This window comes from Trichinella spiralis (genome assembly GCF_000181795.1).
Source record: "Trichinella spiralis strain ISS 195 chromosome Unknown Scfld5, whole genome shotgun sequence".
Taxonomy (NCBI): domain Eukaryota; kingdom Metazoa; phylum Nematoda; class Enoplea; order Trichinellida; family Trichinellidae; genus Trichinella; species Trichinella spiralis.
In genome coordinates this window covers 2,675,258-2,702,009 of record NW_003526944.1, presented here as the reverse complement: position 1 = coordinate 2,702,009, position 26,752 = coordinate 2,675,258, and the positions used below count along the sequence as shown (strand labels likewise).

The following is a 26,752-nucleotide window of genomic DNA, read 5'->3' as shown; positions in this document are numbered from 1 at the left end:
TTATATTGTGGTTGACATTTTGCAAAAGTTGATTTTCTTCAAATCCGCGAGTTGAAAATAATCAAGCAATTAACTGGCTGTGGTGATGATGATCATCGGTTTTTTCTTCTCACTTTTCGTTCATCTCAATTCACAGCCTATTCCTTATCTGGACAGGGTTCCTTCTTTGTGAACGTCTACCAAACAACTGAAACTGAAAGAATAAAAGTTTTCCATTGCTATATTATTCAACAAACGTGACGTTAGGATCCGATGAATGCGGGATGATATGTTGTGCGTTTTATGGAAATTATGCATGGACGCTGCTGTTGAACGTCGCTTGGGAAAAGATGTAATGAACAATTGTCGATTGGCAGAAGGCGTGACTATCCGGTCCAGTTCGGTCCGGCGGTCTGTTCAAGCGATACGCCAGCTGCGGGGATAAGTCTCATGTGGATATGTGCATACTGTGCGAAGCACCTCGATCGATGAGGGCGGCGCCGCTTGTTGCGTTACGACCAAAAGCTGCCGCCGCACTGGTCAATACTGGCTTTTGCTGTTGAAAATCTATTTATAAACTATTTATTATGTTCAGAATGCATTTTTGAACGTGTTGTAATGTTGATCATGTTTATTTGAACATTTTAAACTTGCAAACCAAGCCCAAACTGTGCTTGCATACATAAACAAACAGAGCTAATCCAAATCTATCCGAACATGCTCACTTATCACATATTGTTGTTGTTTCTGTTTTATTTTTTTTTATTTTTATTCGATTCATCTTTTTCTTCTTTTTCTGTTCATGTGATGAAGGTTGTGTTTTGCAAATTTTCCAATTCTAAGCCCTTTTCCAACAGATGCATTGTCAGATTGAGTGTATTTTTGTTTCACTACTACCAAGTAAGTAGTGACCACGATGCTCTTTTCCATCACTGCCGTCAGTTTACGGTAATTGTTGCATGCCCGAGAAGAGGCTAATTAATTCAAGTCAGCCGTCCGTTTTCTTCATTCCCAATTTTCCCAACTGTGCATTCAGAAGCAGACGACGATCGTTTTTGCAAAAATTTGAGATGTTTTTTTTCTTGGCTTTGCAACAATGATTTTGTGAAATCGATCAACGCTCTTCGCACAACGAATCTCTTTGCCCGGTTGAGGCAGATTATTATTAATTTTTCCCCCAATCAACAAACATACAGAAGGGTCAAAAGTTTGCATTTTTGTAATGGGAAGTTGGCATTAATCGATTGACGGACGACAGTGATTTTTGTTGAATTGCTGTAATAATCATAATTTTCTCCTTTGCTTCCTTTTCTTCAAGCTGAACTGAGATTCAAGCCGAAATCTGACAAATTCAATCAATCAAACTTGAAGTTCATTTTTGTTATTATTATTTTTTTGAGTGAGTTCAACGAACTAACCAACCGAAGAATGCTATATTTGTTTTTTTTTACTTATTATTGACAAGTTTGGGTGTTTTTTTAAAAGAAACACATTCACTGAAATACTACTACGTTTGCATATTTCAAAGTTTCTTTTTTGTTTCTAACGACATCACTCCATTCAATTCAAATCAAATGTTTCATTAGCTGCAAATGGCGTCATTCGAGCGCGTAAGGTGCTACATAATTGTGCAAAAATAATGGAATAAATAATTAATAATTAGCCAAAGCAAACACGCGGATCACGTATATAATATGATCGACCCCCCTTCCTGCTAGACCGTTTTAATTGCCATAGTCGAGCGTGTCAATAATAATATTAATGTACGTTTTTTCTGTTTTCCATTTTGTTGCGTTGCAAATTCGTTTCGTGATGACGGAATTGTTTGTTGGCATTTTTTTTGAAATTGTTCTTCTTTCCTGAATGTGTGTACTAAAACAGCAAATTCTCTGCTCATTGTCAAGTCACTAAATGACAGCCATTCTTTTTTATCCTTATCTATTGGTGACGCAAATTGTGTGTGAATCATGAGCTAACTAGTGGAGAGTGTTAATAAATTTAAACAACAACAATAATAATAAAGCAAAACATATCATGTACACGCATAATATCTATGATTGGGTAGGAAGGATGATTAGTATGATGCATGACGGAAAGGAAAGCATTTTGCTCAAGAATTTCACCGTGCCTGTTACCGATATTATATATGCCAACGTCTATATATCTACCTATTCATCTCTCCCTCTTCTATATATATATGAATATTTATAAATTTGAGTTTTTGAAAAAGTAAGGTCGGGTGTGTGTGTGTGTGTGTGTGTGTGTGTTGTCTAAAGCATCGTGCTGTTAGCTAACAACGTTTGCTCTACTTTTGATTGACGTTTGCGGCGGGTGCTGACCGGACCGACGACGAGCCAAACACGCTGCTGCCGTTCTTCTTGCCATGCAAAAGACGTCTCTACTTTTATTTTATTATACTACTTTTCTTCCTCTTCCATTGTTACTTTGCATGTTAGCTTCTGCTTCTGCTTCTTCTTCTTCTTCTTCATCTTTTTTATTTTTGCAAATAATTAACTGTTGCGCACTATTGGCACTAGCATTATATATCTTCTTTCTGCATAACTTGAACAGCTTTGTGCTTTTATATAAACAAACTCGACATGACGTGAAAACATAATGGTGATGCTGATGAAGCTTGGACGATATTGTTTCTTCTTTCATATTTGCTCTTATAAATAATAATAATAACTGAAATTATATAAAACTGGTTTCTAAAAGTGGCCGTACTGTCAGCATGGCGTTGATGAATTGTCAAATGATCGTTCAGAAAACGTAATATAATAATAATAATAATAATAATAAATGATTGAAATAATTAACAAAAGCAGCAGCGGCAGCAGCAGGAACAATAATAAAAATAACAAAAAATAATGGTAATTTTTTGTAAATTTCAATTTCAAAGAGCAAATAAAAACTTTCAAAAAAGAAAAAAAACAAAAGAGAGCAAACGAAGCTTACGCACACTAAACGTAAAATTCGTCTAACCGACAAAAGTTGTAGCGGTGATGAGAAGATGATGATGATGAGGAGGAGGAGGAGGAGGAGGAGGAGACGGCGGTGGTGAGGACGATCATGATCATGACGACGACCACGGTCATGAGGGTGTGGTGACAAGGAAAAAATCCAAGCGGTTTGGTGATTTTTGTCCTGCAAGTTGACGGACCATACAAAGCTTGCATGAAAATTAACGTTCTTTTCGCTTCGCCTTTTTCGGCCGAAACGCTAACGAGAGAATAAAAATAATCGCATTGAAAATAAAATATATTGTAATAATAGCAGCTCCATCAGCTTCTGCTCTAGGCAGCGAGAGACTAGCAACAGGACAAATTAGAAGAAAGAAGGGGCGGGGCCGTGTTCGTGGGTTGGTATGTGTGTGTGTGTTTCGGGGTTGAGGGGGGGGGACGTTGGAAATTTTAGAGAACCATAAAAGCTTCTTTCGACAACAAACAACTATGCGTGTTGGGCCATGAGTTTGGCTTTGGCGCACTCGGGGCAGAGAATATCTGGTCCGTCGGTGATGAAGCCCTGGCCGACGAGCGACATCTCGCACTGGGCACATTTGAAGCAGTCGTTGTGCCAGTGGCGATCTTCGAACGAGATGAACTTGGTGCCGCCGATGGCGGTGATCGGTTTGGTGCATTCGATGCACCGTTTGGCGAACAGCTCGCCGAAACAGTCGGCACAGTAGGGCTTGTCGTCCTTGGATGTGAACCGGTGACCGGCTAGACTGCAGCCGCAGTTGGCACAGCCGAAACATTCCCTGTGCCAGGGCTCGTTTTTGTACGTGACGCCGCCGCTTGTGATCACCTGCTTGCACTTGGTACACCGTGTGGCGAACTTTTCCTCGAAACATCCGGCGCAGTAGACCTCGTCATTTTTGGGTATGAAGCTGCGCGTGCCGATGGGCGTTTTGCAAATCGCGCAACAGAAACACTTGTCGTGCCACTCCTTGCCCTTGTATTCCATCTTTTTCATGCCGGCGCGGAATATCTCGCCGCAGGCGTCGCAGCGGGTCGCGAAAGCTTGGTCGTAACAGTTGGCGCAGAAGATACGGTCGTTTTTGCAGCCGAACGGCTTGTCGACCAGGGAAATTTTGCACATGCTGCACAAGAAGCAATTTTCGTGCCAGTGTTTCTCCTTGTAGGTGAGGTCTTTGCTGTCGATGCCGATCGGCTTGCCGCATTCGTCGCACGTATTGGCAAACAGCGATTCGTAGCATTTCACACAGTGGGGGTGCTCGTCGCGCAGGATATACCTCTGCCCAGTAAGCGACTGTTCACAATTCCAGCACTTGAACTCGCCGGCTGCAGCTTGTTGCTTGTTCATCGTTGCCATATTCAAATATTTTCCACAATCATTTTCTCGTTCATTTTTTTCTCTTTTCCTTCTTTCCAACGTACCCTGTGCGTAAACGGAAATACAAAATTACACTTTATTATAATTTGTGGAAAATCAAATTTATTTGTTATTTTAATTTTACAACAACTAAGTTCTATTGGAAAATAATTTTCTCTCCTCTTCTACTTCATTTTCGAAAATTATTAAACTCCATACATACATACATACATACATATATATGTATGTATGCATAGTGAGAGAGAGAGAGAGAGAATAGAAATTATGAGATAAAATAATAATTCAAATAAAACATATTCACGAATACAAAGAAGAGAGAACGAGAGGGAGAGAAAGAGAGTAAATGAGTAAGTAGTGAGTGAGAAACACAGAGCAGAGTAGTACGTTGCAGCCGCGGCAATCCCTGCTCAAGTCGATAGTTAGCCGCCGCTAACTTGGCCGCCGAGAACGTAGCCGTAAACAAATGATACGCAGGAGGCAGCGCCACGTGACGGCTATTGCGCGGGCTTGCCGAAACGCGCGACCGCCTTTCAATGCGACATCAGCATCACAAACCGCCTGAGAAGAAGCCCAATAAAAATTGCTCTCCAATCAATTGCCACTATATATATATATATATATATATACTAGCAAACTATATAATATATATATATACATACACATACACATACACATACACATATATCATCATCATCATTATTATTATTTATACTTACGTGTTCTTATACATACTAACTCCTACTACTACTACTACTACTACTACTACTACTACTACTGCTAACAGAATCAACAACTAGTGGCAGCAGTAGAGAGACGTACTATGGTTATCATTAGCAGCAATTTTATTAATTATCAGTTGTATATAATTGTTAGATGAATTATTTATATAAACAACGCTCATTTACAGTAGCGAATTATTTCTACAATCTTCACACGGGTTGAAATAGTAATGGTGCTGGAGGAGTTTGCAGTTTATATTTTGTTTTCTTTTTTAATTTCACCTTTACTCGTTTGCTCTAGTTCGGCTTTTTCTTTTCAACACTTTGTCACTGTTACTGTTTCGTCTGGCTAATAATAATCAATTGACTAACCTTCGGCATGAGTCAGTTTCGATCCTGTTTTTGTTGGATTCTGGATGATGACGCCAGTATGACGACGACAGGTTGTCACAACATCATCTACTTAACTACAGAGCCGGTTGTAGTAGTAGTAGCAATAGCAGCAGTGATGATGATCATGCACGTCGTCATGCACGACACAGTACAGACTGACGACAACGCCCCTCCCCCTCCCCCTTGTACGGGGTTGATTTTGGTCGGTTAGGTCACCTCTATTCGTTGCTATGTTGTGGAATGTGCATTTGCGTTGAGAATATATATGTATATATACGTGTGTGTGTATTTTTTTTGTCGTTGTTGCACATCTTATTATTATTTTCAATGGGAATTTTTGGAAGAATTTTTATTTCTGTTTATAGATGGAAGAGAGCAATTTCTCATTTAGCCATTTTCTGCATTCTATACTATGTGTGCTATCCATCCATCTATTTTTGCCTTTCCGTTTCGTCAGTTGCGCTAGTTTCAACACATTCGTTTAATTTGACATTTGCACACATTTTAGAAATACTTTCTCATCAGTTGTGTTTTTGGAAAAGCTATTTGGGTAGTATTGTTTTTCATAATTTTTTTTTCAAAAAATTTTTCATTTCTCATATTTTTTTTCTCGTTGCTTCCTTTTACTTCCACTTGAGCATCTGATCAAATTTGCAAATATAATTGCATCAGCTGTGCTGTTTGTTGTCTGTGGAAAAACACTTTTTAATTGTTTATCTCATGTTTTTCGATTCTATCTTTTTGGAAGCAACTACATCTGACATGTGACATGGGCGTTGTAAAGCTGTTGTATTATTATTATTATTGTTTACTTTTGATGATGTTTGCTTATTCATTTTTCTTCTCTTCACAGTCAATTGCTGCAGTACATTTTTCCATTGTACAACAACAACAACAACACAAATACCCTTCTCTCTTTTTACTTTTAAATTTTAAATATTTTATACAAGTTGTTTCCTTTCTATGGAACGCCTATGCTTATTTGTGAGCTTTTCTACTGAATGAACAACAACAAAAGAAAATGAAGTTCAATCAGTCAATTAATTCATTCATCCGTTCGTTCTTATGCAACAAACTTATTTTGCAAATTTTCAAATGGCAAATTGTTAAATTGTTGAAAGAAAAAAGAATTGAAAAGTGATCGTTTGTAACAACAACAAGCACATTATATCGCTCATACGTTTTGGCAGTTTGCAAAATCAATCACATTTTTACACCAGTCGCCTGCCTGCCTGCCTGCCTGCTTGCTTGCTTGCTTACTTGCTTTCATGCATATGCAGGCGTGCAGATGTCGACTGCATGCGTTGGCTTATTTCTATGAAATGGGACTCTCTATGGGTGCTGGTTAGTGCGAAGCACAGGGACAGACAGCATTGCATTCGACGACTTTGCACTTTTATTACTGCTATTTATTATCCATCATTGCCGTTAAGATTCAGATTGAAATTTTATCTGATCAGTTGTCACTTTTTTTTCAAAATTAAATTAATTATTTATTAAACATTATTGATGAGCGTATTCAATTTTCCACTGAATACTGTTCATTAATATTAAAAATTGAAATTATTCTCACAAGTGTGGTTGGGGAATTCAGAAATGAAGAGAGGCAAAGAACGAGGTGAGGGAAAGGGAGAAATTGTTTTTCTGTCTATGAAATTTCAACTTTGCAAACAAATGTTTCGGTGTTTTCACAAGTGTTTCAATAAAATGTTCCATCGAACGTCAGCGAGCAGCATTTTATTCTTCTGGCTGCCGGGTTGGACAATTTTTAATGAAATGTTTCAAAAATTAGCCATAAATTGGAAATACTAAATTAATGTGTTGTTGTTGTTGTTGCATCATCATCACATCCTCCTATCTCTCTGTGCATCTGTACTTGTAACGTTCGTGTCTTTCACCTGGGCAGTTTAATTTTGTGCTTTTCTATTATCAATAAAATGGTAACTGAAAAAAAATACAAAAAAATGTTTTCACCAGCTTATTTGATGGGATCCATTTATTCGTTATTTTTGTCAAGTGGAAGTTGATTGCTGTTTTTTCAATAATAATCAAAATTGTCCATCCATTTGATGCGGTGGTTTGGAATAAGTCTTTTTTTTTGGGTGGGGGGGGGGAGACTATCGTCAAGCGGTAGAAAAGATGACCAGGGTCGTTGAAAGTTGACAAATGAACCAGTGAATAAGCAGCAAGCGGCAAGCAATTTAGCTGGACGATGGCTTTTTCTGCGAAGCACTTGTTGCGCGATTGATCCTGTTTCAACGACCGCACCACCAAGTCTGCTTGCTTGCTTTTGCTTCTTTTTCTGCTTGCTCTATTCAAGTCTATTTATTAGTAGTATCCGTCGCCTGGCGCTGCTGTGCGCTGCAAAATCAGCTAGCCAGCTGGCTAGCTAGCTAGCTAGCTTATACACACTAGCCAACTTCAACCGACGACTGGCGATAAAATCGAACTTTCCCTATTCAGAACATTGGATAACACAATTTTTTCCGCCAACAGCCCCCCTCACATTGATGGATGGATGGATGGATAAACTGAAATTGCGACGATATATCTATATATATATATAGTGGGATTGAAAAAATTTATCTACTTTACAAACTTTCAGTATAATTTAAATCTTTAAAGGGATGGTCAAATTGTAGAAGCATATTTTAATTGTTTTTTTCTGTTATTGTTGTCTTGAGTGAAACGTATTTTGAAAAAAGCAAAACCACTTTTTTCACACAATAGAATAGTATCAGTTTGCGTGGGTGTGTGAAAATGTGTGAAAGTTGAGCTTCACATTATTATTCGATTATAAAAGTTCTAAAGACCGGCATAGTTGGACAATTAACTAGGCATTTGTTTTTACGGTAGTCATAAATGGAAAATTGATCGCTTGTTTTCAGTGCGTGACTGTCATTCTACGTTGTTGGGTAATAAGGATCAGTTGTGTGTGTGTGTGTGTGTGTATCTTTTTTATATAAGCCCATTTTCAGAGGAATTGTTCTGTTTATTTTTTTTGTTTCATTTTTTAAAGTTTTCATAATGTGGATGAAATTTCCATTGAAAATTAAACAAACACGAGCATGTCATATTTTGAAACGAATGGAAGAAAATATTGGTGAAATTTTTGCAAAAGAATTGCAATCACAAGCACGCGTCTGTTTGCATGCAGCATGTTTTCTGATGACACAATAACAATAGCAGTGTTCATCTCCGGAGGCGGCCCGGTTATTTATTATTAAAATGAAACTTCTGCTTGCTAGAAGGAAAAGTAAATTCTTCTTATTCTTCTTCTGCAATTGCTTCGGAGGAAAAAGCCACTTTGTGCACTCGTTATTTGTTACCAGCAGGTGCTACGGACGGATGGGGAGGGGATTATGGGCAATTGTGATATTGTTCTTTAGTCGATTTTCATTTCACTTTCTCTTCATACAAAGTCAACTTTGCAATGCAATTTTTACGATGTGGAAATGAATAAAAAATTTTTATCATTCTTTCATATTTTGAACGTGAATACTATACTATACATCCATCCATCCATCCATCCATCCATACATGCATGCATGCATATGTGGATGTTTGTATGTGATTTAAGTTGTTGTGCATTAGACATGTAATTGAAAGAGTGCAACGAACCGATTCAACCATTTGCAAGCAAACTATTGATAAAAATCTTTGTAAACCATTTAAATGCTGAATTGGAATTGTGCAGTTTGATTAGCTGACAAAATTGGCAAAATTTCATTAGTTGTGCGCTTGCCGGAGAAAGCTGCTATTCATCGCGCGGCTGTGCAGTTTTCTTTTTGTTTGTTGAGTGTTGATTGATGCTCAGCTTTTGGACATTGTTGTTGCTTGCAACATCGATCTTGGTCCGGATAATATCTACTTTGCAACACTGTTTCCATCTGTGTGCTTGTTGTATCTCGTTCAACTCTTGACCATTTTCGATCTTTTTTTTCGGTCATTTTCAGTAGTCTCGTCTATTACTATTGTTTTTTGTTGTTTATTTTTATTATATAAAAAATTAAGGAAAAAAATATAGCTTTATCAAACGATGCTTATGACATTTTGGCAATGCTTTTGTTGTTCCACTGTGGGTGTGTCTGGGTTTTTGTTGTACATGTGTTTGTTCTTCATTCTGATCATTCAGCTGATCCAATTGTTTCGAAATGTGAATTTCTTTTCAAATTGTTGTTTATTCCGATCCGTTGGTTTTTTTATATTGTTCGCACAAAACTGCCGTCGATCGATCGATTTGCATTATTTTAATGTTTTTTGCTTGAAACATTCTCAATTTGGCATATTTTTGAGGAAATATGTTTGCTTTTTACTTTTTTTTTTCTTTCAACTGTCTCTTCTATTATCTTCAACTTGCAAGGGTAATAAAACTTTCTTCGATAAAGATGTCAAAACAGGTCACATCGATGGTCATCGGTCTGCTTGAACAACATTGTTAAGACTTTCTAGGTGACACATGGCAATGCAAAATGCAACTTTACACACATATACATAGTAGAGTATATAATACAGTGTAGTATAGAAGAACTTAGGTTCAAGGTCAGTTAGGTTGTGGTCTGGGTTTTTACATTTCCGGCTAGTTGAATGTCACGTACAATTTCAATATATTGGCAGCAGAATAATTTTTTTAAAAGCTAATTTATAATGAATTATTTGTAATCAATTCCACTAATATTAAGAAATATGAATCCGCCAAAATCAGATATATTCCATGTATTTTGGTTTAGTTTTTTCATATCCCTACTGCTTCTTCCCCCCCCCCCCATCCATATTGCTTCATTATATTTAATAATTTATTTATTTGTTTATTTATTTATTTGCTTGGTTGTTTTTTCGTTACATTTGAAAATGACAAATTTAGTCTTGGCTAAAAATTCAATTGCGTCAAACTGGTCGACGCAATTTCCCTTGCCACTCACAATTTGTCGTTTCCGATCTTTATATATTTCGAACAATTTTGATTTTTAAAACTGCCCAGAAAAGATTTTTTTCCTCTTTACTGAGAAGCTTATACATTTACGTTTTTTACCATTATTATTTTTCACAATTTTTTAAATGTAATTTAAAAATAAGTCTTTATTAATGGAATATTATATATTTATTATTCATTTATGAGAAATCGACTGTGAAACTGTTTTTTATTCAATATTGTGTCACATCTTTTGAGACATTAATTAATTGTGAAAATGCGTATATTGAATTAATTTTTATTCATTTATAAGCTGTTCAAATTTTACAATAATATTGTGAAATGCAATTATGAAATTATGAATTTATTTCGTTCTTTGCTTGCGTGCTTGAATGTGAAATTCGTGAAATGAATGTTTCGATTTTGAATACGAAACTTTCGATTATAACAGAATGGAAAGAAAGAAGAAAAAAGTTTCTTTTTAATCCACAATCAAAATTGCAGTTGTGAGAGATCTGTGTCTGGGGACGAATTTTTCTTTCATTTATCTTTGATTATGGATTGAAAATGACAAAAGTGAACGAGTTAGCATTATTTGAATTGCGTAATTTGTTCTTTTTTTTGAAAACATAAACTGTCCAAATATTTAATCTTATCCTATATACAATACATACATCATTGTATATGAGTACAGATATGTTTGTAAAATGTATTTTCAATTTTTCTTTTTCGAAAAATCAATCACAATTCGTTCAGTGCTCATCGTTTGAAGATTTTTATTTGTTACAATTTACATAAACATCCCAGGGTGTAGCATTTGTCAATTTTGTTCAGTTTTCTGGTGCGGGTCCAAGAACGGCAATTTACAACTGCAACAGTTTAACCACCACCACCACCATCACAACCAACAGCAGCAACAGGCACATAAAAGCATTCATTATGACACATTATTCTGCTGCTGCAGCTAGGAATCTGCCTTTCCGATCAAGTGATTGATGCATTTGATCTATTTATAGGGTTTATTGCATTTGTAGTGAATGTCTTCGATGAATTTAATTGCACTTCTCGATTGCAGTTCAAATCGGATATTGTTTGTTCAGCTTGAAATGACTAACGTTGAACAGGGAACGCCAGTTCCACAGGAGGAGGACTATTACTGTCGGTTGCTTGGTTTTTTTCTCGCCACAGTTGGGTAACCGTTTTCAGCTGTGTGAAAAAGTTGATTCCCTGTGAATTGAAAAGCCCATTAATTAATCAATTAATCAATAGTACGATCGGTTGTTGAAACAAAAACCATATAACGCAAATGCATACCGCCTTTCCGTAAAAATTCAAATCACCATAAAACGAGGCACGGCTTCCGGTGAACGAGAACATCGGCAACGGTACTGGAATTGGAACGTTGATTCCAACTTGACCAACGTCCACTTCGTGGACAAACTTTCTGGCCGCCCAACCACTGCTGGTGAATATTGACGTCCCATTGCCGAATCGGTTTTCGTTGATCAATTCCAATGCCTCTTGCAAACTCGACACTGTGATAACACAGAGTACTGGGCCAAAAATTTCACTCTGATAACATTCCATTGTGGGCTATCAAAAAACGAAACTTGAGAATAAGAAACTCAATAAGTTATTAAGTTGTGTATGGTGCACTTTCACGTCTGCTAGAATTGTCGGACCGATGAAATTGCCCTTCTCGTAACCTTGGACAATCAGGTGTCGACCGTCGAGCAGAACAGTAGCACCTTGCTCCTCGGCACGGTTGATGCAGGCCAGTATTCGTCTCTTCGCATCTTCGGATATCACTGGACCCATGTCCACGTTTGGATTGTCGCCCGAACCAACGCGAACCGCTTTGGCACATTCGACCAGGTTCGGTATTAAATGTCGCGCACTGCCGACGAACACGGCCACCGAAAGTGCCATGCATCGTTGACCAGCGGCGCCGAAAGCGGCTGCTACTAGCTGAAAGTGAATTTTTACACCTTTGGGAGAGGAAAAAATTTTTTAAAGAAATTCTACTTGATTAGCACATTACAGTGAAGTATACTGTATTATTGCATTTTCAAAAAATTGAAATTTCACTCAAAAAGAATGAAAGTGTATATTTTTCAAACATCATACAGTGAAAGGGCACATTTATTCGTATACTTGATTGATCGTGTACTCAGGATCGGCGTCAGGTAGGATGACGGCGTGATTTTTTGCTCCGGTGTTCGCTTGAATTCGTTTGCCTGATTTAGCTGCCAGCTCGTAAACATGACGACCCTGTCCAAAGTGTGACGCGAATTTAAACAATTGAAATAGCAGAATGCAAACAAACAGCTACCACAGCATCAGAACCGACGAAAGAAATTGCTCGAATGTCCGGATGTGTGCAGAGAAAATCGACGGCTGCAACAAGATCAGTTATTGCAATGAGAGAATGGCTGCTTTGCAAAGTGCAATATTCACTGACCGTCATGTTTGCCATGTATTACGTTTAAACAGCCATCTGGAATACCGGCTTCTTTGGCCAGTTCCATTAGAATCATACATGCGCCGGGATCTTGTTCAGACGGTTTCAGTAGCATCGTATTTCCCGTAGCCAATGCTATGGGAAACATCTGCAGTGTTTAAAGTTATCTGAATTAGAATCAAAAGCCACGTTTTTTCAACAAGTACCCAAAGTGGTATCATCGCCGGAAAATTGAACGGCACAATTCCAGCACAGACACCAATCGGCACTCGGTAACTGTACGTGTCCATATTTGTAGCAATATTTTGCAAAGTTTCTCCCATTTGTAAGCTTGTTACTGAAGATGCGTGTTCTACGACTTCTACAAAGCAACCACTATCCCATACAGAACAAACAAGTATGCAACAGTGGACGGAATATCTTACGCAAGCCTCTGAAAACATCACCTTCTGCGTCGGCCAGGGTTTTGCCTTGTTCAGTTGTGATACTGCTTGCAATTCTTTTCTATATTTTCAACAAAGAACATTTCAATTTATTTTCACATTTCATTTTTAAATTCCGACACACAGAAGGAGAACTTCTTGGTTCTCTTAGCAAATATACTTTATCTCGTCGAATCAGTTGAGCCAAATTGAATATTTTCTGCTGTCTGGTAATGATGGATGTGTTCGACCATGATTTGAAAGCTTTTTTGCACGATTCAACGGCTCTTTCCATTTCACTTTTTGTTGTCATCGGAACTTTACTGATAACTTCATTAGTAGCCTTAATATTAGTTGTGATCAATAATTGCATTCGATGGACAATTCAAAAATTCAAACCGCTTTATTATATCCGGTGAAAGATCATTTATTTATTTATTTATATGGTTGAATAATGAGAATAATAATTGTATACCGGGTTTGTCAAATCAATCCATTCTGTAGTGCTGGATTCAACTGCCTTTCCGTCAAACCACAACTTCACAGTACTCATAGACTGAAATGTGGAGAACGAAAGATGTATTTTTTTTCCTTTTAAAAACATATTCACCACCACCAGTATGTTGTTTACTTTGCAAATGTTCGATAATTTTAGCATTGCAATTTCAGCTCTGATACGAACTGATGCAACAATGTCTGAAATGAGAAAACCGAAACAATCTGCAATATTTATATTATCTGCTGCTGTTTTATTGTTATCATTGTTGATATCAGTTTAGGAATGTGGTTCGCGTTGACAGTAGTAGCATATTGATGTTGATGTTCAAATTTCGTGACGAATCAACCAACCGTAACAGCATTCGCATTGTATTTTTAAATATGTTGAATTGATTTTTCCAATTATTGGATTTTTCAAAAATTATTATTCAATTTTACTCTTCTGATGGCAATAATTGCTAATCTATTGTAAATTTCGAAATTTGCATATCAATCACTCGCACGATTGCAGTTTGATTGATCGATCAGCATTTAACACGTTCAACCAAGCGTGGTTTTCTTCTTTCAGTTTATCTATTACTGTTGTTTGATGAGAAGATTTATTTCTCAATATTTAATTTTTATTATATTTTTCGTTATTGCTGCGTTTTTTTTGGTTTCTTTCGCTTTACTCCAATTCATCCGAAATAGAATTGTTTTTCTCGAGTGTCTTGCTCTGCAGATAATTAAATGGGACACTTTATTCAATTATCAATATCACTGAATTTCAGTTGATTGTTGAATATGAGTTTTATAATTCAATTAGAACAATATTCCGTGCTTAATATTGAAATTGCTCAGAAAAGTTGAACTACACATGTCTGTAAATTTAAGTATGTATAAATATATATATTGATGAACGCAGTTCAACTTCAGCTTTTACGTTTTCACTGTTTGCAATCTATTATTTATTTTACTCTGCGGCGATTTTTTATCATAAGTAATATTTGCATAAATTGGCATCAACAGTGCGTATAAATAAAAATGAACATTCTTTTCTTCACTTTAAAATGTGTCAGTGGAGTGGAGTATTTTAATTTTTACTTTGAAAGTTTAAAGTGAATTTGATTAAAAATTTTTATTTAGGCAAATCTGCCAAGTGTCCCACTATGGATCCAGTTGGGCTTTATTTTGAGCAGAATGTTTCATCACAAACAACAAAGCAAGTTTTGATTTTTATTCGATTCGATTCAATTCGATTTGCTTTAATATGATGATCTGATAAAAATGGTTTCGCAATTATTTCATGACATAACCGATGATTCAATTCTTGGCTGTCTGATATTAATTAAATGGAAAAAATTGCTTTTTTCATATTCAAAGATTACGAATAATAGTTGGCGCGATGTTCAATTTAGGCTTTGGTTCGTTTCTTCCACTGAACGGTAACAATGAATTCTGAGGTTCTCAATTCAACGTGGATGGTGATGTTGGTTGTTTGATGCTTGGAGCCAGTTTTCAGGTTTGAAATTTAAATTATTTACTTTAATGTTGAAAAAAATTTAAGATAATTTCAGAAGAAAAATGGTAATTTAAAAATGCAAGTCAAACGGTTGGACGGCCAGTTAACAAACTCTACTCTACATCTACCATATTTGTTGCAAGCAGTTGAAATTGTCTTCAACAGCAGGTATGATGATTTATGATTAATATTTGTGCGGTATTTTTGTAAAAAAACATTCCTAAAAACACCTTCACGTGATCGAATGTAATAAGCATGATTTGTTGATTTGCCTGTTTTCAATTTGCCAGCTCAATTTTACAAAAAGCTATTAGCATATTGCTTTTTTGTCTTCTTCTATTTGTATATTTGGGAAAATGTCAACAATTGCTATTTTCATTTGTTTAAGAAATTGCAATTAATGAAAAATGGTTCTTTAATTTGATAAATTAAATAGTTCATTATAAATTGAATTGTAATAATATAGTTGAGATTTTTAATCAAAATTGATATTCATTGTACAATTCTACTTGTATGTTGTAGTAAATCATTATTTCACGACTTTGGCTGAAAATACTTTTCAATAGATTTTCCATTCAAACGGAAATTCATCGTATTTATTAATAGTAATTAGTTTTCTTTCTTGTACAACAAGCACAGGCATATTTATATCTCGACAATGTGGATGAAATGAAAATATTTTGTTCAAATATTTAAATATGAATTAATCATTATAAACGTGTTAATGTAGGAGATTAATGGAATGATGGATTGTTTTTCTTTTTCTTTTGTTCATTAAATTGTGTTGCAAGTGCAAATCTCTATACGACCATTTGAAGCGGGCAATTTGGAATTTTAATTAGTGAAAGCATTCACAGAGGTAACATTCATTGCCAAAGTATCGGCTTTACCGTAAAGCTGCATATGGAAGGATAATGAACGACTGGCAGAGTGGGTGAATGAATGACTGACTGAATGAGAGTATATTTCTTAATTTCACGTTAGCTGTTGAATGCATTATCTGTTCAATAGTTTGCAAATTTTCGCTTCGAGGTGTTGCTTTTATTTCAATTGAATCGCAACCTTATTTTGCATATCAACTTCTATTAAAAGTATATTTCAAAATAAATAAATAAATATAAGCACTTATAATAATAATATTAATAATAGATAATATAGTAAATTATAGTATAATATAGTAGTAAAATAATATCAAGAAAAGTCTGAGCTTCAGTGAAAAGTGTAACTTAGTTTTTTTTGTTTTTATTTGGCAAATAGTTACTAAATCTTTTCATCATCATCATCATCATCGAATAGTTAGTTCTTTGTTTTTAATGTTGTTTTTGCTGTTTCAATGGCTTTTCTTCGGATGAGACGGATGAAATTGTTGTTATAATCGTTTTCTTTGGGAAAAAAATTAATTTTTTCCTATCCAATTCATTTTCAATCGATTCACTTCAGTTCATTGAAATGCATTTTATAATTTTATTTTTTTTACATTTATTCCTTATTGGTTTTTTTCAAAATATTCAAAATCGAATAATTTAATCAAATCGTTTTCGAACAAACGATACAAATGGCAATTACTGCTTGAAAAATTGACAAATGGAAGAAATTAAATAAAACCAAAAAAATAATGATACCAAGCCAACACCACACCCCTCACTTGCAATTGGGAATATTGTAATTATACTTTTTTCGTTTCGGTTTTATTGCTTTTGTCGATGGTTATTCATTTTTTAAATTTATTCAATTAATTGAAAATTTCATTTCTCGAATATTTTGAAATGCAAGGAATTCCATAGCCATGCTTGCTGTTGCTGCTTTACTTCATGTTTTATTTCTCTACCAAAGAAACTTCCATCTTCTTAAATGTCATTGAGGAGGGCGGGGGTTGTGCGCTCTAACTCTTAACTGGATGATTCTTTTCATTGTCTGCATGCTATTCAATTAAGTCTCTGCCGTTTCTACTTTCTGCCTCAGACATCTTTATTTGAGGTTTTTTTTTGATTGCATTTTACAGTCATTCACCCACCGTCAATTCATCAGAGTATTGTTTCAGAGAAAATGAGAAAAAATAATATTTTTTAAATAATAATGAATAAATAGATAACATATATATATTTGTGTGTGTGGAAATGTAACTTGATATATTTGTTTTTTTTCTTGTTTCAAGTGAGACAAGTTTGAAAATTTGTCAGTTGATTAAATTGAATGGAAAGTTGTTGAAAAAATAAATTAACGGACATTTGAAATTGAACAGAGTTAGCCTAGCTAGCTTTAGCTATTTAGTTAGCCGGCTAGATAGCTAGTTTTTCATTTTCGTTGAAAGCTCGGGCGATTGTTGTCGTCGTCGTCGTCTTTGTGAAAATTGGTCTGAAAGTTGATTGGGAAGCGATTTGCGAATTAAATGCCCGCTTGTAGGAAATGTGCGATCCAACCGATCCGCAAGTAGCTTATTTGCAAAAATCCATTATGAAAATGGTCACTAGTATTACTACTATTACTAGTATTTGTAGTAGTGGTTTTGATGGTGGTGGTTGGTTGATTGATCATTTCAAGCAAGTAGTAAAATTCGATTGAACATTCATTACAGACTTGACACACAAAAGACAACGGGCGTATAATGATGGTTTGTAATGCGTATATATATTTGTATATATAAGCAGTGGTTGGTGTTTGTTTCTCGAATTGAATTTCATTGAAATTTTCTATTCATTCACCTGCAGCTTGTACATTGTGATCGACATTGTTGTTGTTCAGGTAATCAGATGAATATTATTAAAATTAATAAATAATTTTTACTCTATCTAAACTCTACTTCTTCTTATTTTTCTTCTGCTATAGCAACAACAGTTTTTCTATTGAACATTTTGTTTCTTTTTTGTGTGTTCAGTCGATTTTTCAACCTTTACCGTGAAATTCTATTGATAACTCTGCAAACAGAATGCACAACTAGTAAGCTGTTATTATGAAAATGAGTTTATTGTTCTTTCTTTTTTTTTTGATTTTCTGTTAATTTCTGTTGGTTTTATACGTATTTATTTATTTATTTATTCATCCATCTATTCATTCATTCGTTCATTCATTCTTGATGAACTTTTTTTTCCAACAATAAGTAACAATTGCAGTTTGATTGATGCAACTGTTTTTGTGTTGAATGGGAAAAATTGGCTAATCTGATTGTAAAACTGCTGCGGTAAAATGGGAAATAAAAAAGCTGAAGAACAACCGGCGACGATTATTAATGAACTTCGAGTCAATGTTGTGAATAATTGTTCCCCTGGGTGCCGCCTCCTGGTGAGTTCAACGATTGATCAAAGCAGATGGAAATTGAAATTAAAATAAAAAATGAGGAAAAAGATTATCCACATGCATGTCCAGTCAGACGGGGTGGGATAAGGCGATCAGTGCATCCGGGGTACAATGGACAGATGTATATATATATAAATATAGATAAATATATATATATACGGATGCCTAGTAGTAGGACGATGACGTAACTTTATGAAAAATGAAATTAGGCAGCGTCAGTTTCTTCTTTGTTGTATTGTTGTTTTCTTTTCTTTTCTTTTTTGCTTTCTTAAGTACAATTTATATACACTGACTGGCATTTTGTGTTTTGCTTGATTTCTGCTGTCGTCATTGCTTGTGCTGACGACGTCAGCAAATTGCATTTTTGCTGCTTTGTCGGTCTTTGACTTGAATTTGTTCCATTTGTCTTGTAAAATGTTCATTTGATATGTTGTAAATTTCCACTACCCACCGTCACACCTTTGCATCATTTTCTGTTTTTTTTGTCCACTTTGTGAGAATATTTTTTCTGCCCTTCTCATTCATCATCTTTCAGTTGTGAACAACAATTTAAAATTATTATACACGATATTGCGTTGTTTGAGTATTTTGAATTTTTGCGGTGCGAGAATTTGATTTTTTTCTTTTTTGCTTTTAGCAAGATTTATAGGTTAATTGTAATGGTGGTTGTGTTTTACAAGGAGTGGCCGAGCATTTTGGACATCTGCAAAATTACCTTTCATGAAAAACACATTTATTTGATAAAGTAATTTCATAATAAATGATTTTTTTGGGATGATGATTGTAGGGTGTGTTTGTTGATTGCAACAACATGAGCAACAAAATACAAAATTTTCAATCGTTGGATGTAATTGCTAATTGAAAATGCTTCTTCATGTGTTTTCCAATTTTTACATCCAATTGTATCCCAAGTGAACCCTGCATGCATGCATTTACCCTAACTGTGCATGCACGGAATTATTATTTATTGTCTTGTCGTTGTTGGACGGTTGCTTTTTCCAATAATTGTTAGTCATAGTGTCATTAATAGAAAAAAAAGAAAGCATTGTATTTTTTGTATGACAGCCGTCTTATTCTCCGTCGAGCGCCACATTGCTGTCTTATCAATTATACAGCGCAGTTATTATTCATAAATTCTGTCATGATTGATTGATTAATCAATGCAACTTTGAATGTCAGAAAAATCCGTTGGTTTTTTTTCTTCTTTCAATCATCGCAATCGAACAGTTTAATCGTTTTTTTATTTATATTTTTTTGACTAAATCACATGCAATTTATTTTCTTCATCGACACTTTTTAATTATTTTTCTACGATATAAGGCGTGTAATCAAGATGAGAAAATTACAATTTAATAAATAATTTTGTGAACAACAAAGAACAACTTCTGTACGCGTTTGATGCTTATGTTGTTGCTGGTTCGTTTGGTTGACGGAAAACTGGACGAACAAACAAATAAATAGTCGAATGTTGTTTTATTTTATTTTTTCATTTTCATATTTTTATTAATTTCAATTTCTGTTTTTAGCATTGAGCAGTGTTGAATAATAGACGACAGACAGACATGATGTCAAGGTGATGCCGAGAAATTGCCATTCGCCAATGACCATTGCTTGGTTCGCTTCCGCACTGCAAGCAACGCAAGCGACAAGAACTTTTGCATTTGTATTGTTGTCATCACCTCTGTTTTGAGCCTTGAGCAAATTTCAAACAGGCGAACAACAATCATAATTTTCTTGACAAACAATTTTCCACAACTGCTCTTACTGCTACTACACAAATCTTCATTGCATTCACACTGTCACAGGTAAGCTCATTCATTTTATATCCTATGTATAGAGTAGAGTGCCACGTGTCAAGATGCTTCTTTTGCTGTATTTTTTCCAATTGATTCATACGAAACACTTTTCATTCGATTATGGCATTGGTGAATTGAATTTTCAATTGAAACCAAACGGCACAATTGTAGTTTGTAACATTTTTCTCTTCAAACCGATTATTCCTTTTTATTCGGTATTCTACGTTTGACTTCAATTCTCTTTTTTTCTAAATTAAGCTATATACTAACCGATTACATATATATATGTATGTATGGAATGTATTGTTGGTTGGGATTTGATGTTGTATTGCTTGATTGATTGTTTGCTGTCGGGTAGATGGATGGGACGTTTTTGTCGAAACTTTTTTACAATGCTGTTATTGTTACATAGTCTGCGCTTGAATGAACTTTTTCTTGAACGATTCAAGTCAAAAGACACATACACACACACACACATACGCACATTCAACAGCAACAATCTACTATCGATTAAAGCTACCAAGCCAGCAAACAAGCATGAATTTATTGCTTCATCAAGATAATGATGATGATGATGATGATGATAATTAGGATGATTGCTGATAATATTACTTGTACTTCTTATAGTATTATAAATTAAATTTGCAAAACAAAACAAAACAGAAAAAAACGGCTACTTTTGAAATATTGCTATTTTTTCCTCATGTTTTCTAATTTTAATTGCTTGATTTATGCGGTGAATTTAGTGTGCATATTATTATTATTATTTTTTTTTTGTATCTATATTCGACTTGGTGTTGGGAAGGAGCTTTTTATTGGTTATCATTTGTGTGTGATTGAATGAACTGAATTGAACGAAGCGTGTCGAATGGATGAATGATAAGAAATAAATTGGTAATGAAATAAACTGGGATATTCGAGCTCGCTTGTTCGATGTTGCAACTGGCGCCCTACTGACCGGCTACAATAGACCGGAAATGCCGGACTTTTGGTAAACTTGGCAGGCAGCTGCTAGCTAGCAATCTAATCTAGCTTGCTTGCTTGCTTGCTGTTTGGCATTTTGCCATTTACCGACGATATCACGAATAGATCACTCTTTCACTGTGTATCGACTTGAGCACCGGTCATACGGTGCATCATCATCATCAGTTGCTTTTTATTTTTCCAGATCATTTTCTTCTCCCATTGCTTATTGCAATTATTTAATGAAACAGAAATGATCGTGCGTTTGTGTATCTGTGTGTGTGTGTGTGTAAAACTTGTTCCTTTTTTTCATTGTTTTATTTAATTGAAAATTTTTAATTAATACAACAATACTACGAATATTATGCTAATATATTGCTTGCTTTGTTGAGATGTTGAACATAAATAGGGTTGTTTTCAAGTTTAGTACAAAATTAGAATTTGTTTTCATTGCAATTTTTCATCTTTCCTCCTTGAATAGCATCATATCAACAATTGAGTATTGTAAAATGTGAATATAGTGTGTATGAGTGTGTGTTGAATGCAGAAAATTGCCCGTAGTGAAAAGTGTGATGCTAATGGTGCCCGTTGGACTTTGGGAATAGTAGTAAGCAGAGTGGGGGTAAGAATCAGCTTCCGCCCCGCGCGTCTCCAACGGCGCTTTTGGAATATTTATTGAATTTTGAACAATACTTTTTGAAAGCCTCATAGCTGACCGCATAGTCATTGTTCTTTCTGCTCATGAAATAAAAGGCTTCACTGACTTTCTTCTGTTCTACACCTTACGCGTACCATTGAAAAAATTGTTTCCTCAAATCTTAGCTCAAATGGCCGACAAATTAGTTCGTTAATTAGTTAAATCCATTGCTTGTACATCACAATTCGACTTCTGGTATATGTGTGTGTGTGTGTGTCTATTTGGCAACTTATGCTTTTATTTAAAAAAAATTGAATATTATTTTTTTTAATTTTTGTATACATTTGCATCACTGATTGAGACTAGTTGCAATGTTGTAATTGTTTTTTTTTGAAATTTTGTCATTATGAAGAAAATGATATTCAACATGTTGTTTGTTTGTTTGTTCGTTGCTTTTGTTGATTTATTTATTCTTGCTTTTTGTTTGCTTGAACAGTTTGAAGTTTATAGTTAGGATAGCGTAGTTTTGGATTGGGAACATTTTCTCATAGTGCAAACAAAAAGTAAAGAACAAACACACGGATGAAGTATTTAATGTACACTGCTACCAGCACCACCACCTCCTCCTCCATTTCTTCTTCTTCTTCGTCATTCCAATCTTTCGGGATAGAATAAGATTTATGTAGTAGAGATACAGAGCTATATATATATATATATGTGTGTATGCTGTTTGTTTTGCTCGTTCGTCGGTCACCGTTGTATGCGAATATAAAGAAGAGAAGCAGCAAGCACATCGCTCGCTTGCTTGCTTGCTTTTGCATGTTTATCTGCCTGTCTGTCTGTTTTAAGTCGGTCATTCAGTCAGTCCACTGCAGTTGTCATCCATTCTAAAAATAATAATTTTTCAATTCTTTTACAAATTTTAAAAACTTCTTCTTTATCATTTTCACCTTTTGTCTTCTCCAATCACCATCTTCATCACATCATCGCTCTTATATGATTGACAAGTGAAGCAAGCTGATTCTTTCTTTTTGACACTTGTTTTCTTTTATTATTTATTAATATAATAAATATCTGTATATTTTTCCTCTCATTATTTTCTTTATATTTGATATTTACTACTATTTTTTTCTAATTTGCATGAAAAAGTTTTTATCAAGTGCTTTTTCTCTTCTGCTTTTTCAGTTCTGTCGTTTCGTTTGATCAAGTTGGAATTAGTTTTATTCTTATCATTACTGCTTGACCCAAAAATTGTCAGATAACAAACGCCGCAGATATTTCCTTCTTTTTGTTTTCTCTTCTCGATCAAATATTGAAATTATTTATGTTAATTTTTTTCTTTTGAAATATAATTAATTGTTGATTGCTCGACAAAATTGCTTTGGTGTGGTGTTGTGTAAATTCTTTTTTTTTCTCAAAAAATTCATTATTATAAAATTATTCGAAATTTAAATTGTTTATCGTGTGTGATCAGCGAATTTTCCAAACCGGGTTTTGAAAATGTTTAAGCCGGGCTGGTAGTTAAGCGTGATAGCATCGTCCGACGGTTGGTGTCGTTGTTGTCGTTGTGCAAAATTTCAAAAAGTTGTCAATCGAAACTCGTCCTATGCTACACTGAGCGGGACAGATGAAGATACAACACGGTTCTTGTTGTTGTGCAGATTTTGTTGTCGGCTGAGATCAGCGTTAGTGAATTTTCCATGACACGCCCCACTTGGGCATGACTCATTTATGCATTATTATTAATCTGGATCCAACTGGACTGAGATAATAGATCGATATATCTATATGTATATGTATCATCTTTCATTCTTCTCTTTTTAACTTGTCAACTTTTAATTTTTCCTCTTGGTGATGGTGATGAAATTTTTATAAATTACTTATTATCGTTATTATTATTACTGTTGTTGTTCTTGTTGCTGCTGCTACTTCTTATTCTTTTCAAAGATGTAGTATTGGTCATTTATTAAGATAAGAAAAAAGGAAATCAATTCTTTTCTATTCGTATTAATAATTTAGATTAAATTAGAAAATTAATTTTTTTTTCAAATTATATTAATGTAATAATAAGCTTTTTATGTTTTTATTTATTCTTTTTGGAAAAGTTGTAGAAAATCAGCTTCACATTTATTCAGTTATTATTTCATTATTGATCAATTAATTTCTTAAATTTATTATTGTTGTTATAAAATATGTGTATTCAAGTGATTTTCAAATATTTCAATCATTCAAATGTAAGAAAAATCATATTTGAAAATTGCCTCGAGCCCATTTGTTGGTTGACAATATTCGTTGAACTTTGACTTTGCCGTTCTGGATGATGTACTTTCGTGTATTCTTGTTGAAATATTTTGCATTGTTCTCTCCTTCTATATATATTTATATTAATAGTAATAAATGAAAGCTGAATTTTGATAAATTTTTCATTTAATACTTGCATGAGGAAAATCTGATTTCATATAGAATGTTAACTTTTATAAGTAAGTAATAGCTCAATAACAACAACGACGAAAATCTGTTGGATTTGGTTTTTGCTTTGGCATTTCCCTTTTTCCTCAACGTTGACCACAAGTAAATCGAGTCGAACTTGTCAGTCGGTCGTAAATTAAGTCGCGCATATCTCAATTGACGAAAAATGGCACCATATTCGGACGGTCATTTTTCACAATTTTTCCAATGATCACTTTTCTCCCCAGCTTCCAGTGTTTCCACTGATTTATGTATTTCGATTATGAATAGGTTCCATCACGACCGAGTAGAATTTTTGACAGGCGAAAATTAGAAGAAAGCATTAGCTTATTTTTTTTGTTGATTAGAATCAAGTTGAGGTTTCAAAAAATGACATTTGCATGCTGGCGATTGGCGATTTCTTGTTTCGTTCCAGTACCAATACTGGTGACGTTGTTGTTTTTGAAATGCAAAAAGTTGGGCAATCAACCAACAAAAAAAAAACTGAACACCAATCGCAGCTGCTGTTTTCTCTGCTTTTTCAACAGATGCAGCAGTGACGATATAAGCAGCCAGGTTGAGGCGCTGAACACTAAAATATTACACTTGAGAAATATGTACATATATATATGTATATTCTATTAGTGTGTATATTTGAAATTTTGATTTTACGAACAAAAATTTGTGAAATTTTATTCTTATGCTTTCTCATGTTACTTTATAAATGTTATTCATGATAAAAAAATGGTATAGAAAGGTTTGTTGTTTTTCTACTTTCTTCTTAGCTGCTTGCTAAACTGGCATTTCATCAATTGTTCATGAACAAACAACCATGTTTGTTGGTGCGAGTGATGCTGATTATATGCTTGTTCTCTTTAAGATTTATAAGAAGGTAGTTGTTCCTTTTTTGTTGTCGTAATACAAATAAGTATGAATATATGTATATGTATGTATGTATGAGAATCGTATGAATTATGTAGAAGGTGCGGTGTTTATCGGTCAGCGGTTGTGAATTTTGATCTTGAACGTTGTAATAGTTGAAAACTGACTGTGAACGGCGTTGCTGCGAAACCGGCACGGCCAAATTCAGCTTTTAATTGACTCTTTGCCCAGCGGATGTCGATGGACTTTGACAAGCGTGGGCCCATTAAAACGAAGCAGCCGGCCGGCTGGCTGCCTTGGTCACGGCTGTTAACAAGTAAGGGCGACCTTGTCTTGCCACACAATCATCATTCACCCAAGTTGCCATCATAATAATATTTTTCCACTTTTCTCGTCTCTGGTCTTTCTCGTTTTCACTTTGAAGAATAGAGATGTCTTTTTTCACATTTTAATTCACGCGTGTGGAATAAATAATTTTCAGTCCCCACTCACCACCAGCAAGCGCCATATGCGTTTTTGTTTTCAAATTTATTTTACGTTTAATTAAACTCTTTATATTTTCATCTGATATATCCGATATGAAACAGTAACGAAAAAAAAAGCATATGCTTTAAAACCAATCCAGTTAATATGGGGGAGAGGGAATTCTCTCTGTGCGAGGAATTACTGTTATTTTTTTTGTTTGATAAAATTCAATTTCTGTTGAATTTTCCCACTGCTTTTTATCACTTGATCACTTGGCAACATCTTGCTGGTTGCTGTTTTTATTTATGCCACAGTGTGCTTGCTTGCCTGGGGCGACTTTTACTTTCGCTATTCGACATCATCATTATCGTTATTATTTTTTCGTATTTCTGATTAAGTTCAGGTGAAATTTATTTTCTGTACTTCTTCAACAACTGATAATCTCAAAAAAAAACATCATCATACATTGCTTCTGCTCATCATCAATGGTTCTTCCTTTTTGAGCAGGCTATTTCTGAAAACTTCGTGTCTGTACGAATTGCGCTTATATGAAAATGTCCCTGTTCATTCATATTGATTCATCTGACTGCATTTTCATGTGCCATTTGACGTTTCTCATTCAGAATTTCGACTTTGGGCGTAATAGAATGAACGCGTCTCTCTCTCTCTCTGTGTCTGTGTGTGACTTTTATATGGATTATTGGAATAATTCACTGACACTTTATTCATTCCAGATGAAAGCAAACAGCATCATCTGGGGGAAAATTGTAAGGGGAAATATTGTTACTATTATTGTTGTTATTATTATTATTAATTTGTAATAATAGGATGCATATTTATATACTTGTTTGTTTTTTTTAATTTGCTTATGGCATAAAAGATGCATGTTCTTTGTGATCCAGTTTAGTTGATAAATTGTGTCAAAAGCTGTTCGAATGCCAATTGAAATTACGGTTTTCGTGTAAAATTTTGATGTGTTCATTTTATAAAATCAACACTGCAATAATTTAATTATTTGTTTAAGAT

At 34.7% G+C, this 26,752-nt stretch overlaps 5 protein-coding genes across 5 annotated transcripts; 1 reads left to right on the top strand and 4 right to left on the bottom strand.

Annotated features, from left to right (window-relative positions):
• Positions 1 to 2,249: 2,249 nt before the first annotated feature.
• Tsp_04265 (conserved hypothetical protein) lies at positions 2,250 to 3,158 on the bottom strand. The gene is made up of 3 exons (XM_003375031.1): positions 2,965 to 3,158; positions 2,424 to 2,647; positions 2,250 to 2,377 (listed from the first exon to the last, which is right to left on the bottom strand). Exons 1-3 carry the CDS (start codon positions 3,156 to 3,158, stop codon positions 2,250 to 2,252), a joined length of 546 nt encoding a protein of 181 aa, XP_003375079.1.
• Positions 3,159 to 3,429: 271 nt separating this feature from the next.
• On the bottom strand, positions 3,430 to 4,329 carry Tsp_04264 (putative LIM domain protein). The gene has a single exon (XM_003375030.1). The coding sequence runs from the start codon at positions 4,312 to 4,314 to the stop codon at positions 3,430 to 3,432; it is 885 nt and encodes a 294-aa protein (XP_003375078.1). The 5' UTR covers positions 4,315 to 4,329.
• A 7,140-nt stretch (positions 4,330 to 11,469) lies between these two features.
• Tsp_04263 (methylmalonate semialdehyde dehydrogenase) lies at positions 11,470 to 14,014 on the bottom strand. Its single transcript, XM_003375029.1, has 11 exons — positions 13,874 to 14,014; positions 13,718 to 13,798; positions 13,424 to 13,585; positions 13,246 to 13,324; positions 13,027 to 13,181; positions 12,821 to 12,968; positions 12,692 to 12,756; positions 12,514 to 12,630; positions 12,016 to 12,327; positions 11,674 to 11,952; positions 11,470 to 11,586 (listed from the first exon to the last, which is right to left on the bottom strand). Exons 1-11 carry the CDS (start codon positions 13,898 to 13,900, stop codon positions 11,470 to 11,472), a joined length of 1,542 nt encoding a protein of 513 aa, XP_003375077.1. The 5' UTR covers positions 13,901 to 14,014.
• Positions 14,015 to 15,170: 1,156 nt separating this feature from the next.
• Positions 15,171 to 15,425, top strand: Tsp_04262 (conserved hypothetical protein). The gene is made up of 2 exons (XM_003375028.1): positions 15,171 to 15,203; positions 15,297 to 15,425. The coding sequence occupies exons 1-2, from the start codon at positions 15,171 to 15,173 to the stop codon at positions 15,423 to 15,425; spliced, it is 162 nt and encodes a 53-aa protein (XP_003375076.1).
• Positions 15,426 to 24,727: 9,302 nt separating this feature from the next.
• On the bottom strand, positions 24,728 to 26,708 carry Tsp_04261 (conserved hypothetical protein). Its single transcript, XM_003375027.1, has 2 exons — positions 26,571 to 26,708; positions 24,728 to 24,964 (listed from the first exon to the last, which is right to left on the bottom strand). The coding sequence occupies exons 1-2, from the start codon at positions 26,706 to 26,708 to the stop codon at positions 24,728 to 24,730; spliced, it is 375 nt and encodes a 124-aa protein (XP_003375075.1).
• Positions 26,709 to 26,752: the final 44 nt, after the last annotated feature.